The sequence below is a fragment of the Buteo buteo genome, chromosome 1, assembly GCF_964188355.1.
Source record: "Buteo buteo chromosome 1, bButBut1.hap1.1, whole genome shotgun sequence".
In the NCBI taxonomy this organism is placed as follows: domain Eukaryota; kingdom Metazoa; phylum Chordata; class Aves; order Accipitriformes; family Accipitridae; genus Buteo; species Buteo buteo.
In genome coordinates, this window is record NC_134171.1 from 36,989,795 (window position 1) to 37,001,013 (window position 11,219).

At 44.0% G+C, this 11,219-nt stretch overlaps 1 protein-coding gene across 1 annotated transcript in view; it reads right to left on the reverse strand.

Moving 5' to 3' along the window:
* TRAPPC11 (trafficking protein particle complex subunit 11) overlaps positions 1 to 11,101 on the reverse strand; it is a 28,483-nt gene extending 17,382 nt beyond the window's left edge. The window contains exons 1-8 of the mRNA XM_075031376.1: positions 10,591 to 11,101; positions 9,431 to 9,600; positions 8,923 to 8,993; positions 7,954 to 8,068; positions 2,684 to 2,783; positions 1,838 to 1,911; positions 925 to 1,021; positions 4 to 67 (exon numbers count right to left, since the gene is read on the reverse strand). Coding sequence (XP_074887477.1) covers positions 4 to 67; positions 925 to 1,021; positions 1,838 to 1,911; positions 2,684 to 2,783; positions 7,954 to 8,068; positions 8,923 to 8,993; positions 9,431 to 9,600; positions 10,591 to 10,794 — 895 coding nt within the window. The 5' untranslated portion in view covers positions 10,795 to 11,101. The remainder of the gene's footprint in view (positions 1 to 3; positions 68 to 924; positions 1,022 to 1,837; positions 1,912 to 2,683; positions 2,784 to 7,953; positions 8,069 to 8,922; positions 8,994 to 9,430; positions 9,601 to 10,590) is intronic.
* Positions 11,102 to 11,219: the final 118 nt, after the last annotated feature.

The following is an 11,219-nucleotide window of genomic DNA, read 5'->3' on the forward strand; positions in this document are numbered from 1 at the left end:
CAATATGTTTCCTGAACTGAGCAATTGCATCCAGTGGAGTATTATGCTGAAAACAGAGGCGACAGATCTAGAAGAAATCGAAATAAGAGGAAAAGTAACTGTGTTAGGCTGCTCAGGATTAACTTTAAAAAAAAAAACCTCAAAAAAAAGTCACTCACAAAAAACTGAAACAAACTAATTTTATGTATTTCTGAAGAGCTCAAATAGCATAGAGAACACAGGGAGAAAAATAGATGCAAACCATAATGTACTACACCTGAAACCATGTGATCCTCTATTTCATCTAATGTTCTTTTTCTTCTCCAAGTCATAAATGGAAGAGTGCATAACTGGCAGCCAAATTCAAAACAGAACTGCAGAGCCACTAGGAAGATCATTATCTTTGAAGCCTGCAGTCTGCAAATGGAATTTGATGGAGTCCAGCTCCAGGATTGTTCTAAGTGCTGTAAATGGTGGGATAGTTTTGTTTTACCGAAGAGCGCCCCAAATACCACAAAAGTATGGTCTAATTCTTAAAGAGTTATTTTCCTCCTCCTAACAAGCAGTAACTGAACTATACTGGTTTAAGCTTTGCAAGAAGACAAAAATATTTAAGTAACAAGCAACCCTTGTTTTCATTTCCCCTGTACAGAGTGAGAGTTAAAGAGAATCTAGCCTTTCAGATGACTGCATCTCAAATGAACTCCAGTCCTTCAAGATACTCCCAAACTTCAGCCAAGAATCTTTCTTTTGTGTGGAATTCAGAAGTCTTTGCAAGTCTGAATGTAATTGGTATTCCACTGATAGCTGTTTCTAATCCATCTCCTTGAAAGCAATATAAAATGGACCTTTTAAACCTTTACATATTAAAAATGCATTGATTTTTTTTTTATTTATTTTTTTTTTTAAGTAAAGGTTGTCAAAGATTAGAAGTATACTTGTTACCTTGTAATTTATAAATCCTGCCATGGTCTTGATTTCCAGCATGTTTGTTTCATGAGCCCTCAATTCATGCACAAGATTATAGGCAGTTCTGTAATTTCTAAGCAGGAATACTTAAATTAGAGTTAAATCATACAAGATAATAAAATTTAAGAACAGGATTACCGACAGCAGAAAACAGCCTTCCAATCAAAGAGTTCTTCCCAGTGAAGAAATCACCCTTTACATACATGTGGCCTGGTTTCAGCTGGGATAGTTAATTTTCTTCCTAGTAGCTGGTATGGTGCTATGTTTTGGGTTCAGTATGGGAAGAATGTTGATAACACACTGATGTTTTCAGTTGTTGCTAAGCAGTGTTTTTACTAAGTCAGGGATTTTTCAGCTTCTCATGCCCAGCCAGCAGGAAGGCTGGAGGGGCACGAGAAGTTGGGAAGGGATACAGCCAGGACAGCTGACCCAAACTGGCCAAAGGGGTATTCCATACCATGAGATGTCATGTCCAGTATATAAACTGGGCAGAGTTGGCTGGGAGCGGCAGATCGCTGTTCATGGACTGGCTGAGCATTGGTCAGCAGGTGGTGAGCAATTGCATTGTGCATCACTTGTCTTCTTGGGTTATATGTCACTCTTTTTGTTATCTTCCTTTTCATTACAATTATATTTTATTTTTTATTTCAATATTTAAACTGTTCTTATCTCAACCCACATGTTTTACTTGTTTTCGATTCTCCTCCCCATCCCACCAGGGTGGAGGCAGGGAAGTGAGCAAGCAGCTTCGTGGTGCTTAGTTGCTGTCTGGGGTTAAACCACACCAACATGTTTAAGTAATTGTACATTTGGGAAAATATTTATCACAGCCTATAGCTTAGCAGTAATCTGGGGTAGAGAGAGTAGGGAAAGATTATGTGAGTCTTACTTGAGAGCATTCTGTGTATCTTGTTTCAGCTCACTGAAGAATGCTATTTTGAACTGGTGTCTAACAAATAAAAGCTGCAAAACACAACCAACACACATCATTCACAAACATCCAAACATACCTGTTACCTACAAAGCAAGTACAGGTGATAATTTCAGAGGTTTACATAATATAGCAGTTGACTTGAAAAACTGACTATGCAACTGTTTCCTAATAGTTCTCTCTGCCACCATGATGCAGCAGTGATCTTTCAGCAGATTTAATCTATTCCAAGCCTTTTACCCTGGCACAGGGGAGAGGCTTTGTAACACCCCAAAACCTCTACACCAACAGTGTCAATTGTTGGTTTGGAGCTCAGTGCTTGGATCCCAGCTTCCAAGAGAGGGAAGCTAGCAATCACAACAGAACATTGTGTGTCTGAGCAGATATTTAACAATTTGAAAAGCAAAAGTTGAAAAGCCCAATTAAGTGCAACTTTAAGTTTGAAATGTCTAAGGGAAACACTTCCCACAACTTGCTAAGATACCACATTCAAATAGGTTAAACCATATAGATTAATTAAAAACTCTTTTTTTTTTTTTAAATTGGAGAACTTCATTTCTGGGCTGCAGCTCTTCCTCTATGGAAGATGTGAGGAAGACAAACAAATGTAAGAACAAAACCAATCAAAATCAAAGTTTAAGTTTAAGTTTCAAAAAATAAACCAGATTTACTTTTTAGACGGAGAGAAGGCATCTCAAGTTGGAAGGGGGGGAATAAAAAAGTTTAAGCAACAAACAACCCTTATTTTCATGTTTTAACATGCAATATAACTTGCACAGTATTTCAAAAATAGGGTAACATTACCTGATGAGTGGTTTTGTTCAAGAACTCCTTATGAGATTTAACTCTTCGTATTTCTGTATAATAGTAAGTCTGTGCATGCTCATAGAAAGCATTTTCCAACCTGCAACAAAGTTGCTCATAAGTTTCACCAAGTTTCTCCCACCTACAAAGAAATTCTGAAGTTCTTCAGAATAAGTTACTTTTAATCATGCTTATTTTAGGGTTGGCAAAGTAGCTTGAGGTATTACTAAACTCTTCAGTAAGTTACCACACAGGGTAAGAGTCTGCAGACAAAAATCCTTCACCCAAAACCTTACATAGGGGTAGCACAAAGTAGAACAAGTAGGTTCGAAGGCTTTATATATTGATTTCTCTACAACAATCTCGAGTATTTTATGTAAGAAAGCCTGAGGATAAGCTGTTCGGATTTTGCAAGGCAACAGAAAGTGGAGGGATGCCTCAGTCAAAGCAAGCAAACCTTGCTGAGGCTCCTGGGATAAGTCTGAACAGCTCAAGATCTTATTTGCTGGACCGTGGGGGGAGGAGTGGGAAGGAAAAAATAGAAGTAAATAAAATTATGAAGGCACAGACTAGGTTTCATGATTCTGTCCAAACATCAACAGCTACCTGGGTTGCAGAGGTAACAGTCAAACTTGTGTTTGCAAGATAAATAGCCCAATGGCACATCACAGGGGAAGAAGAAAAAGAGGCCCAGAACACTGAATACAGCATGAGGCTGAGGAGGATCTATGAAGCATATGCTGTACGATCAAATTATAAGGAGTAAAATCAACCAGGACAAGACCAGAATCCAGGAGAGAAATACATTCGATAGCACTGACGCACACAGGAAATAAAGGATGAAGTACCAGTTCTGTGATTTGGCCAAGAAGGGATCACTGCAGACTTTGACTAAGTCAGATCACAACTTGTGTTCTGCTTGCCACGCAACAGAGAGGATGGCGATAAAAACAATGGGACAGACCAATGGACAGCATTTGCTAACTATGAGTTCAGTCACAAAAAGACGACAAATGAAGTCTACTTATCATACTTATTTTAGTGTTATATTGTGGCTGTATAAGAAAAGACAAGCCAGTCTGAGGGGTAAAAAAAAATACTATTCTCTTTTAACTGAGACTTCATAGTAGTAAAAATGTCAAAACAAAAAGATTAATACCAGGAATTCTGACTACATGCAGTTTGCAAAGGCTTACACTAGTTAACATGCAGCAAACATTCCCTCTTTAGCACTGAGCAAAATATGAAAAACTAGAAGTAACAGTTACTTTATTTTGATCAATTCTAGTAGCTGTTTGTGAGCAGCGTGGATACAATAACAGCATTGATTTATGTTGAGAACTTTACTGTTTATAGATAAATATGAGGGTGAGAGAAGGAAGAATTAGTCTCTCAGACTATGACTCCTCCTCTCCTGAGTGTATCTGGAAAAATTAAAACTAATTTTAATAAACCATGATTTGCCTTAGTTTTGGCCCTTCTTTTTAAGTCTACAGAAGACTGTCTTCCCTTCCCTGTTCCGTTTTTGAAAGGCCTTCATAATTCATCTGAAGCTGTATTCCCTGTAAACATTAAAACAGAAAGCACAGGACATTTTAAAAATGAGAGACATAATACTTCCAACCAGATAAATGCCACTTAGCATGAATAGAAAGAAATATCTACACAGCCAGGAAGTGGGGCGAAAAAAAGCAAAGACCTGCTAATACAGAGTTACACCTAACAAAACATTTGTAGGGAAAATTCAGAACCAGCAATGCCAAAACCACTATAGAGGTAGAAAAGCCCACTTTGCCTCTACCTGACTTGAGGAAGGGAACGCCTTGGGATATCTAATAACGTTTCTTCAAAAGCAACATCTCTGACAGTCATTACTCAACGTCACAGAGAAAGTGGAGCTGTGTGGAATTAATCAGTTTGCAGAATAACCTGAAGAATTCCAGTGAACAGATAAAACATCCAACGCTGGTCTACGAGCGTGCCACATAGCAGTCATCCCAACATATCAACTCTCTCAGCAACTCCATTAGAATCATAGAATCATTTATGTTGGAAAAAAACTTTAAGATCATCAAGTCCAATTGTTAACCTAGCACTGCCATGTCCACCACTAAACCATGTCCCCAAGTTCCACATCTACACGTCTTTTAGATACGTTTAGGGATAGTGATTCAACCACTTCCCTGGGCAGCCTGTTCCAATGCTTGACAACCCCTTCAGTGAAGAAATCTTTCCTAATATCCAATCTAAACCTCCTCTGGAGTAATTTGAGGCCATATCACTTGTTACTTAGGAAAAGAGACCTACCTACACCCACCTCACTACAACCTCCTTTCAGGTAGTTGTAGAGAGTGATTAGGTCTCCCCTGAGCCTCCTTTTCTGCAGTCTAAACAACCCCAGTTCCCTCAGCTGCTCCTCACAAGACTTGTGCTCTAGACCCTTCACCCGCTTTGTTGCTCTTCTTTGGACACACTCCAGTACCTTGATGTCTTGCAATGAGGGGCACAAAACTGAACACAGTCTTCAAGGTGCAGCCTCATCAGTGCCGAGTACAGGGGGACAATCACTTCCATAGTCCTGCTGGCCACACTATTTCTGATACAAGCCACAATGCTATTGGCTGCTTTGGCCACCTGGGCACACTGCCGGCTCACATTCAGCCAGTTGTCAATCAACAGTCCTTTTCCACCAGGCAGCTTTCCAGCCACTCTTCCCCAAGCCTGTAGCATTGCATGGAGTTGTTGTGACCCAAGTGCAGGACCTGGCACTTGGCCTTGTTGAACCTCATACAATTGGCCTTCGCCCATTGATCCAGCCTGTTCAGATCCCTCTGTAGAACCTTCCGACCCTCAAGCAGATCAACACTCCTGCCCAACTTGATGTCACCTGCAAACTTACTGAGGGTGCACTCATTCAGATCATTGATAAAGATATTAAACAGAACCGGCCTCAATACTGAGCCCTGGGGAATACCACTTGTGACCAGCTGCCAGCTGGATTTAACTCCATTCACCAGCACTCTTTGAGCCCGGCCATCCAGCCAGTTTTTTACCCAGCGAAGAATACACCCATGCAAGTGGTAAACAGCCAGTTTCTCAGGAGAATGCTGTGGGAAACAGTGTCAAAGGCTTTACTAAAGTCCATGTAAACAACATCCACAGCCTTTCCCTCATCCACTAAGTGGGTCACCTTGTCATAGAAGGAGATCAGGTTAGTCAAGCAGGACCTGCCTTTCATAAACCCATGCTGGCTGGGCCTGATCACCTGGTTGTTCTGTACATGCTGCATGATGGCACTCAGGATGATCTGCTCCGTAACCTTCCCCAGTACCAAGGTCAGACTGACAGGCCTGTCATTCCCTGGACCTTCCTTCTGGCCTCTCTTGTAGATGGACATCATATTCATCAACTGGGACCTCCTTGGTTAGCCAGGACTGCTGATAAATGATGGAAAGTGGCTTGGTAAGCACTTCCGTCAGCTCCCTCAGTACCCTTGGGTGGATCCCAACCAGCCCCATAGACTTGTGTGTGTCTAAGTGGTATAGCAGGTCACTAACCATTTCCCCTTGGATTATGGGGGCTTCATGCTGCTCCCCATCCCCATCTGCCAGCTCAGGGGGCTGGGTACCCAAAAGACAACTGGTCTTACTATTAAACATTGAGGCAAAGAAGGCATTAAGTACCTCAGCCTTTTCCTCATCCTTTGTCACTGTGTTTCCCCCCCACATCCAATAAAGGATGGACATCCTTCTTAGCCCTCCTTTTATTGCTAATGTATTTATAAAAACATTTTTTATTGTCTTTTATGGCAGTAGCCAGATTAAGATCTAGCTGGGCTTTGGCCCTTCTAATTTTCTCCCTGCATAACCTCATGACATGCTTGTAGTCCTCCTGAGTGGCCTGCCCCTTCTTCCAAAGGTCATACACTCTTTTTTCCCCCTGAGCTCCAGCCATAGCTCTCTGTTCAGCTAGGCTGTCTTCTTCCCCACTGGCTCAGCTTTTGGCATATGGGGATGGCCTGCTCCTGCACATTTTAAGTTTTCCTTCTTGAAGAATGTCCAGCCTTCCTGGACTCCTCTGCTCTTCAGGACTGCCTCCCAAGGGACTCTGTCAACCAGGCTCCTAACCAGGCCAAAGCTTGCCCTCCAGAAGTCCAAGGTGGCAGTTCTGCCAACCCCAACCCTTACTTCTCCAAGAATCAGAAACTCTATCATTTTGTGATCGCTACGCCCAAGACTGCCTCAAACCATCACATCACCCACAATTCCTCTTCTGTCCACAGACAACAGGTCCAGTGGGGCACCTTCCCTGGCTGGCTCACTCACCAGCTGTGTCAGGAAGTTAGTTATCTTCCACATGCTCCAGGAACCTCCTAGACTGTTTCCTGCATTGTATTTTCAGCGCACATCTGGCAAGTTGAAGTCCCCCACAAGAACAATGGCTAGCAATTGTGAGACTTCTCCCAGCTGCTTATAGAATATTTTGTCTGCCTCTTCATGCTGGTTGGGTGGTCTACAACAGACTCCCACCGTGATATCTGCCTTGTTGGCCTCCCCCCTGATTCTTACCCATAAACATTCAACCTGATCATCGCCGTCATTAAGCTCTAGACAATCAAAACACTCCCTAACATACAAGGCTACCCCACCACCTCTCCTTCCTTGCCTATCCCTTCTGAAGATTTTATAGCCACCCACTGCAGCACTCCACTTGTGCGAGTCATCCCACCGTGTTTCCATGATGGCAACTATGTCATAGTTTTCCTGCTGCACAATGGCTTCCAGCTCCTTCTGTTAGTTGCCCATGCTGCATGCATTGGTGTAGATGCACTTCAGTTAGGCTATTGATCCCACCACCTTTTTGGGGGAGAAGCCCTAATTCCTACATGACCACTCTCAGGTGCTTCCATGGTTTCTAACACATCAATAACCCTTGCATCTTTGTTGCCACATGGATCTCCATCCCCTACCTCCACTGAGGTGGCAGACCGACGGACCTCGCTAGCACATTGTCCCTCAAACACTGGTGTGCTGCCCCCAGGCTTATCTCTAGCGAGCCTGGTTTTATCCCTTTCCCCCTTCAAATCTAGTTTAAAGCTCTTTCAATGAGCCCTGCTAACTCCTGTGCAAAGATCCTTTTTCCCCCTTTGAGACAGGTATACCTCATCTGTTGCCAGCAGGCCTGGTGTCATGTAAACCAACACATGATCAGCAAACAGAGCAAAACACTGATTAACAAACAGAACAAAACAGTGTTTTACAGTCACTTACCTTATAATATAACCAACAAGATGATCAGTGTGTGGAAGTACAAAGAGAGATTTTCCAGAAAGGTCACAAGCATTACATAAAGCTGCTGCCCTCTCTGATGCAATAACATCTTCCCCTAGTGAAGTCAAGGAAAGCGCAAGTAAGTAGTATGCAGTGCTGCAGTGTCAAACTAGCTCTAAAAGCTTGACAAGGTATGGAAAAATCTAATACAGATAAAACTAAGACCACACTCTTACTTTTTTCAGAGTACTAAATGTTTCATCCAGCAGAACACACCGCAGAAAGTTTCTAGGAGTGGCTTAGCTAGCAACAACCCACAAGCATGACGTAAGTTTTTCACCTCTCTCACAGAAATAAATATCCCGTGTCTTGAGAAATACAATATCATCCAGAGAAGACAAATATATATAGCAGATAGAGAAAAAACAAAAACAAAAAATAAAAAAATGGTTTGCCAGTCACTAGAAAGTATGCAGCTACAGCTGAAGCAGCAGCTCTACAGAAACATAAGGTTAAAACGTATTACGTTTCACACCTCCACTTGACTCCAAAATTTTATTGATTAAAACTGAGTTAAACTAAAAGGCTTCTGCAGGTACCAAATGCCCTTCCTCTAAGTTCTCATTGCTTTTACAGCTCTTCTTGTTCTCAAGCAAGGTTTAAAATGCAACTTGCTTACAAGGAGGCATGTCACATATATTATACTAGCAAACCATTTTTGATACTGTGTATCAAAAGATGGACTTGGACTTAAAAGGAAGAAGTTAAGGACAAAAGTATCAAATGTTTAGGGTCAACTGCCCTGAGCATTCTTTCCATCTGCACACCTTCCTGCAGCCACAATGTATTTAGTGTATGTAGATGACATTAGATTAAAAACTGCAGATAATGTGACAAATGATAGTCAGCTCAGTCCATCAGGCCTTCTGAAAAAATGAGATCACAACTATGCACAGAGGTTTCTAGTACCTGGAGGTAATGGTGTTTTTTTCTGAATCAAAACCACAGCAACTTTCGTATTTCTTCCCTGCAAACTTTGCCTAAAATAAAAAACAACACGGCACAGCATCAGGATTTCCCTTCTTATTTCTGAATAATCAGAACAAAATGAGATTTCAGTCTAGATGGAAGCACTGAAAGAATATTATATAGGGTAAAAACACCAAACACCACAGTATGCTGCATCATCCACAGAATGCTGTGTTCCCTTTTTTGTTCAGATAGTATAGAATAATTGTGCTGAGTTTAGCAAGCAAAGCTTCAGGGGCTGTTTTTACTTAAGTAACTTTTACAAATAAACCATTAAAAAAACGTTTCATTACTGTCAGTTGTATGTTAAAAAGCAAAGTTCAAGTTCCCCTTACTTTGTATCTAAGAACAAAAACTATTTATATGTTTTAGAATGCAAAAAGGATTCTGCAATTCACACTTACCATTAGCTTGTAGTACATTATGAACCAAGTAAAAAAACCTCTACCTGACAATTTCAACTCGAGTAGCACATTCCGACTGTTTTTCTTTCCATTGTGGCTCATCCCAGTCTAGTTCATAGAACACCACCACAAGTGCTGGAACCAAATTCAGGTGTTTGTTCATCCAACCAGTCTTCAGGATTCCTTTTGGAATATACCATTCATAGGATGTCCTCTGAAAATATTGAGGTTATTAAAGCAAGCTACCAAATGCATTTATGGGCATTTACACCAGGAGAAAGGGAATTGCCTCTACATTCTTGTCACTTGAGAATACGTTTGTCATCTTTCCTTTAAAGTTCTTCCCACCAAGCCTTTGCTTCCTATCGAATAAGGCATACCCCGCGTTACCTAGCATTAGGGGCTGACATCTGAGATATCAGCAACAAAGAACAACGGATTCCAGGTAGACTGGAGAAAAGGGTCAAGTTCAGAAGTTTCACACACTTTCATGAAATATCAGGTTCGATTTAAAACCAGGGTCTCAAACGGAGCCAGGAGAAACCAGTTTGGATTCTTGTTCTTTGCCAGCATCACAGAATCATGTAGTTTTCCAAGGGTTAAACCCATTGACATTGCTTCTTAAGTGCCACGGCGGAGCAGAAAGTAGAGCGGAGATATTCTTTCTGCTGCATTTCACTTAGTTAAAGGCTTTACGTTTTTTCAGAGTACACCAATCTGAAATATCTAGTTTCTCCGGAGTTAAACTTTGGGTTTCATTAAAGCTCAAACTTCACAAGCACACCTTAATGCTGAGTAAAAGAACAGCAAGTACTTCAAAAAGTAAATCATATTGGCTTTCTCTGCTTCTGGCTTACAAGCTAAGGCACCCCGGTTTCTTATGCAGCCATAGCACTCTGTCACAACACCCCTGGCTTCCCCTTTGCCCTGACAATTTTTCTCGGGCTTCAAGCTCCCACGCTTCGCCTCCGACAGCGGGGGAAGAAACAGCACAATCCTGGCTGAGCGTTCGGCCGTGCGAGTGCTGCTCAGCCCAGCCCCTTGGTACGCCCCTTCCCCTCGGGGAGCCACCAGCTCCTGCATCCTCCCCCCCCCCGCCCCCGGGGCCTGCCGCTGGCTTTTGCTGCACGGGCAGAGGCTTGAACCCCGTGAGGGGCCGGGCCCGCCAGGACGGGGAGCAGCCGGGGCACACGCCGCTCGCTACCTTCGTCCTGCACTTGGGGTACTCGTGGTCGCCGGGGAGCACTTTGAAGGAGATGGGGACGCGGTCGGCTCTCCGGTTGGCGCAGAAGGCGTCCCACACGGCCCGGTGCACGGCGTTGTACACCACGTCCAAGCCGGTGAGGGTGACAAACGCCATGGGCCGGCAGCATAGCTCTACCGGGAAGTCCCACTGCGCCGGGGTCATCCTGCGCCCGGGCAGGCGGCCTGCGAGGCGGCAGGAGGGCGGCTCTCAGCGCGGCGCCTGCGAGGCCCAGGCCGGCCACTCCTCCCCGGCTGCGGGAGCTCCCCGCTGCCCCGCCGGGCGCTGACACGGCGCCGGGCCCGGGCCCGTCCCCGCCCCGGGCGCCGCTGACCGCCGCGGGCTGGAGCTCGGCGCCGGGAAGCGCCAGCCGAGCGCGGCCGCGGGTCACGGGAGGCGTCGCGGGCAGGGCGAGGGAGGGCCGCCGCCTCAGGAAACCAGCGCCCGACATCGGAAGGGCGGCAGAAGCGACCAATCGGCGCCTCCGCTCCTGGGCCGGGCCAGTCAGGGAGCGCCCGCCCGGCTACGTCACTGCCGAAAGAGCCAGTTAGCTAAAGAAGGCAGCGAGGCGAGACTGGCGGAGCCGGCCA